Below are 2,355 nucleotides of genomic sequence, written 5' to 3'. Positions count from 1 at the left end.
CACAAGTTAAATAATGGATTAAAGTCTGATAAAAATTATCTGACTGACAATTTGTCACTTTAGATACATTTTTTAAAAAATTCTGATCATCATTTGAACATTAGTAAATTCTACATAAAATACAGCATCAGAATTACACATATTACTTAATTAATAGAAATAATTTTGAATTGCACTTTGTGGAGTTACAACTAAATTTGTGCTTCTTTGAATCAAATATATTCGGATTAAAAAATCTTTTAAATTAAAATTAAAACCCATACTCAAAAAATTTTAAAAATGGCATTAAATTCCTTGCAAAATATTTTTAAAATCATGTAGATCTAATTTTCTCTCCTGATCTTACAGTTACTTTTCCGGTATGCCTCGATTTCTTATTCTTTTAAGGTTCTTTTCATTTTAATCGCATCTTTTATTTCCTTTTGATTTACCCTATGGCAGTTGGTGTAAATCGTTAGACGAGTTTAGAGGTTAAAAGTCAGTAAGACACAAAAATATATTTAAAATCTTTTGGATAAAAACATTAAGCGAATGCTGATTTACACTCGTCTTTCATTGCGCTTAAGTAAACAATAGTTGTGGTGGGGTGGGAGTGGGATTGGGGGTGTCTCTGTAGGGGAGGGAGGGGGTGGGGGTAATTAAGTGTTGCTGATCTGAGGAAATTCAGTGAACATGTTGCAAGCATTAACCACAGGCAGAAAGGGATCTTCTAATCAATCTTGTCCAATCGTCCAGAGTGCAGTGTAGTACGCGATACGTACTTCTTACCCTGTGGCTTGTAGGCGTCAGTGTCGAGGGAGCGCTCCTTGAACCGATCCTTGATATACTGGACACGTGCGGGATCAACGTTGCTGCGACGCCTCAAGGGATTATAATATGGTATCTTGCGTAACGGCTGCTCCGGCATCTTGGACTGCGGCTGTGACTGCGGCTTCTGAGTCCCAATATTCTTCAAATTGTTGTCCATCTGCGCCTGATCCAATGGCACGAGAGCGACACTATTGGACTGATCATTGCTCAGATCGGAGTACCCCATCGGCAAGTTGTTGCTGCGTGTTGTCATCTTACCCTGTTCGGCCTGCAACTGTTCCAATGGATTTAGGCAAACACTATATTGCCTTAGGTACTTCATTTGGTTCTCATGGATCGGCAACTCCATGCGAGCCAAGTTGGAGTAACCCATTGGTAAATTGTTGCGACTATTCTTGTTATTCTTGTTATTGTTGCTGATGTTCATCTTCATCTTCACAAGTATCTGGGTCGGATTCTGTTCAGGCTTCGATTGTATCTTGGCCTGTTGCTCCTTTTTGACGGCATCGACCAAAGCAAGTGGTTGCAATTGTTTTGGATCTAAATATATAACATTTAATGATTTGTTAGATTTGTTGCAATTGATACTTTTACTTTAGTTAATCGAAGACAGCGAGTTTGGTTCATAAATGGCTGAATTTGAGTACTTACTGCAAGTCAAGGAGCGCTTCAGCTGTATAGCCTTCATGGGGGCTCTCAATTGAAGTTGTCGCAACATCCTCTGTGGTGTGATATCGGAATACTGGAAGGGACTCCAATTTCGCGGATTGCCACTTGAAAATTTAGCGCTGTTGATTAGATCTGCCTAGTTTGTTGTATCTGTTTAATTCACTTTTCTGTTGCAGTTCACAATTTACAACTGTTGTATCTAAGTTGATTTTTGTTTTTATTTTCCCTTAGTCCGAAAAAAAATGGATGTAGTGCCAGAAAAAAAGTAGGAATGAAATGAAATGCTCGACAGACGAGTTTACCCTGTGCTCACACTCTGACAACTCGTTTGAGTGCAATTTCAAAGCCTGCTCGTTGACGTTCAACCAGGACCCAAGGGTTTCCACTTTCTCCTCTCTCACTCTCGCTCAGCCTCTACCGTCGGCTTCTCTTCTCAGTAGTATTTTTTTTTTTAAAAAACTGCATGCATATTTATAGTTCCGCTTGTTGACAAATATCGCGCACTGTTGACTGACGGCCCGGCAAACGGAAGCTGCACTGATTAGAAACCTAGTGCTGCCCACTCTAGATTCCGGTCGTATTCCCTTTCCAAACAGTCGACTCCTCTGGTATCCAGCTTTGCCTGGCAACCCATACATAATAGTAAAACAAAAAAATAATCAAAAAATTCTTTTGGCGTTGGCTTAAAAAATGCGCCACTCTACAAAAAAGAAAAGAAAAGTCGGACAAAAAAATTTAAAAAAAAAGAAATATAGAAAAAGAATGATGAGAACGTCGCATCCGGGCAAAAACTTTGACATTTCTATGTTCTGCAATTCTAACTCAGCCATAACCCAACCCGAGTATATTGAGGTTTTTGTGAGAATATGTAACATC

General features: G+C 39.0%; 1 protein-coding gene across 1 annotated transcript; it reads right to left on the bottom strand.

Moving 5' to 3' along the window:
- Positions 1-460: 460 nt before the first annotated feature.
- Positions 461-1,791, bottom strand: LOC117789420 (putative uncharacterized protein DDB_G0271606). The gene is made up of 2 exons (XM_034628446.1): positions 1,462-1,791; positions 461-1,350 (listed from the first exon to the last, which is right to left on the bottom strand). Exons 1-2 carry the CDS (start codon positions 1,526-1,528, stop codon positions 710-712), a joined length of 708 nt encoding a protein of 235 aa, XP_034484337.1. The 5' UTR covers positions 1,529-1,791; the 3' UTR covers positions 461-709.
- Between the last annotated feature and the right edge of the window lie 564 nt (positions 1,792-2,355).

Source organism: Drosophila innubila, chromosome X (assembly GCF_004354385.1).
Source record: "Drosophila innubila isolate TH190305 chromosome X, UK_Dinn_1.0, whole genome shotgun sequence".
Taxonomy (NCBI): domain Eukaryota; kingdom Metazoa; phylum Arthropoda; class Insecta; order Diptera; family Drosophilidae; genus Drosophila; species Drosophila innubila.
The sequence above is the reverse complement of the archived record's forward strand: the minus strand, read 5'-3'. Positions and strand labels throughout refer to the sequence as shown.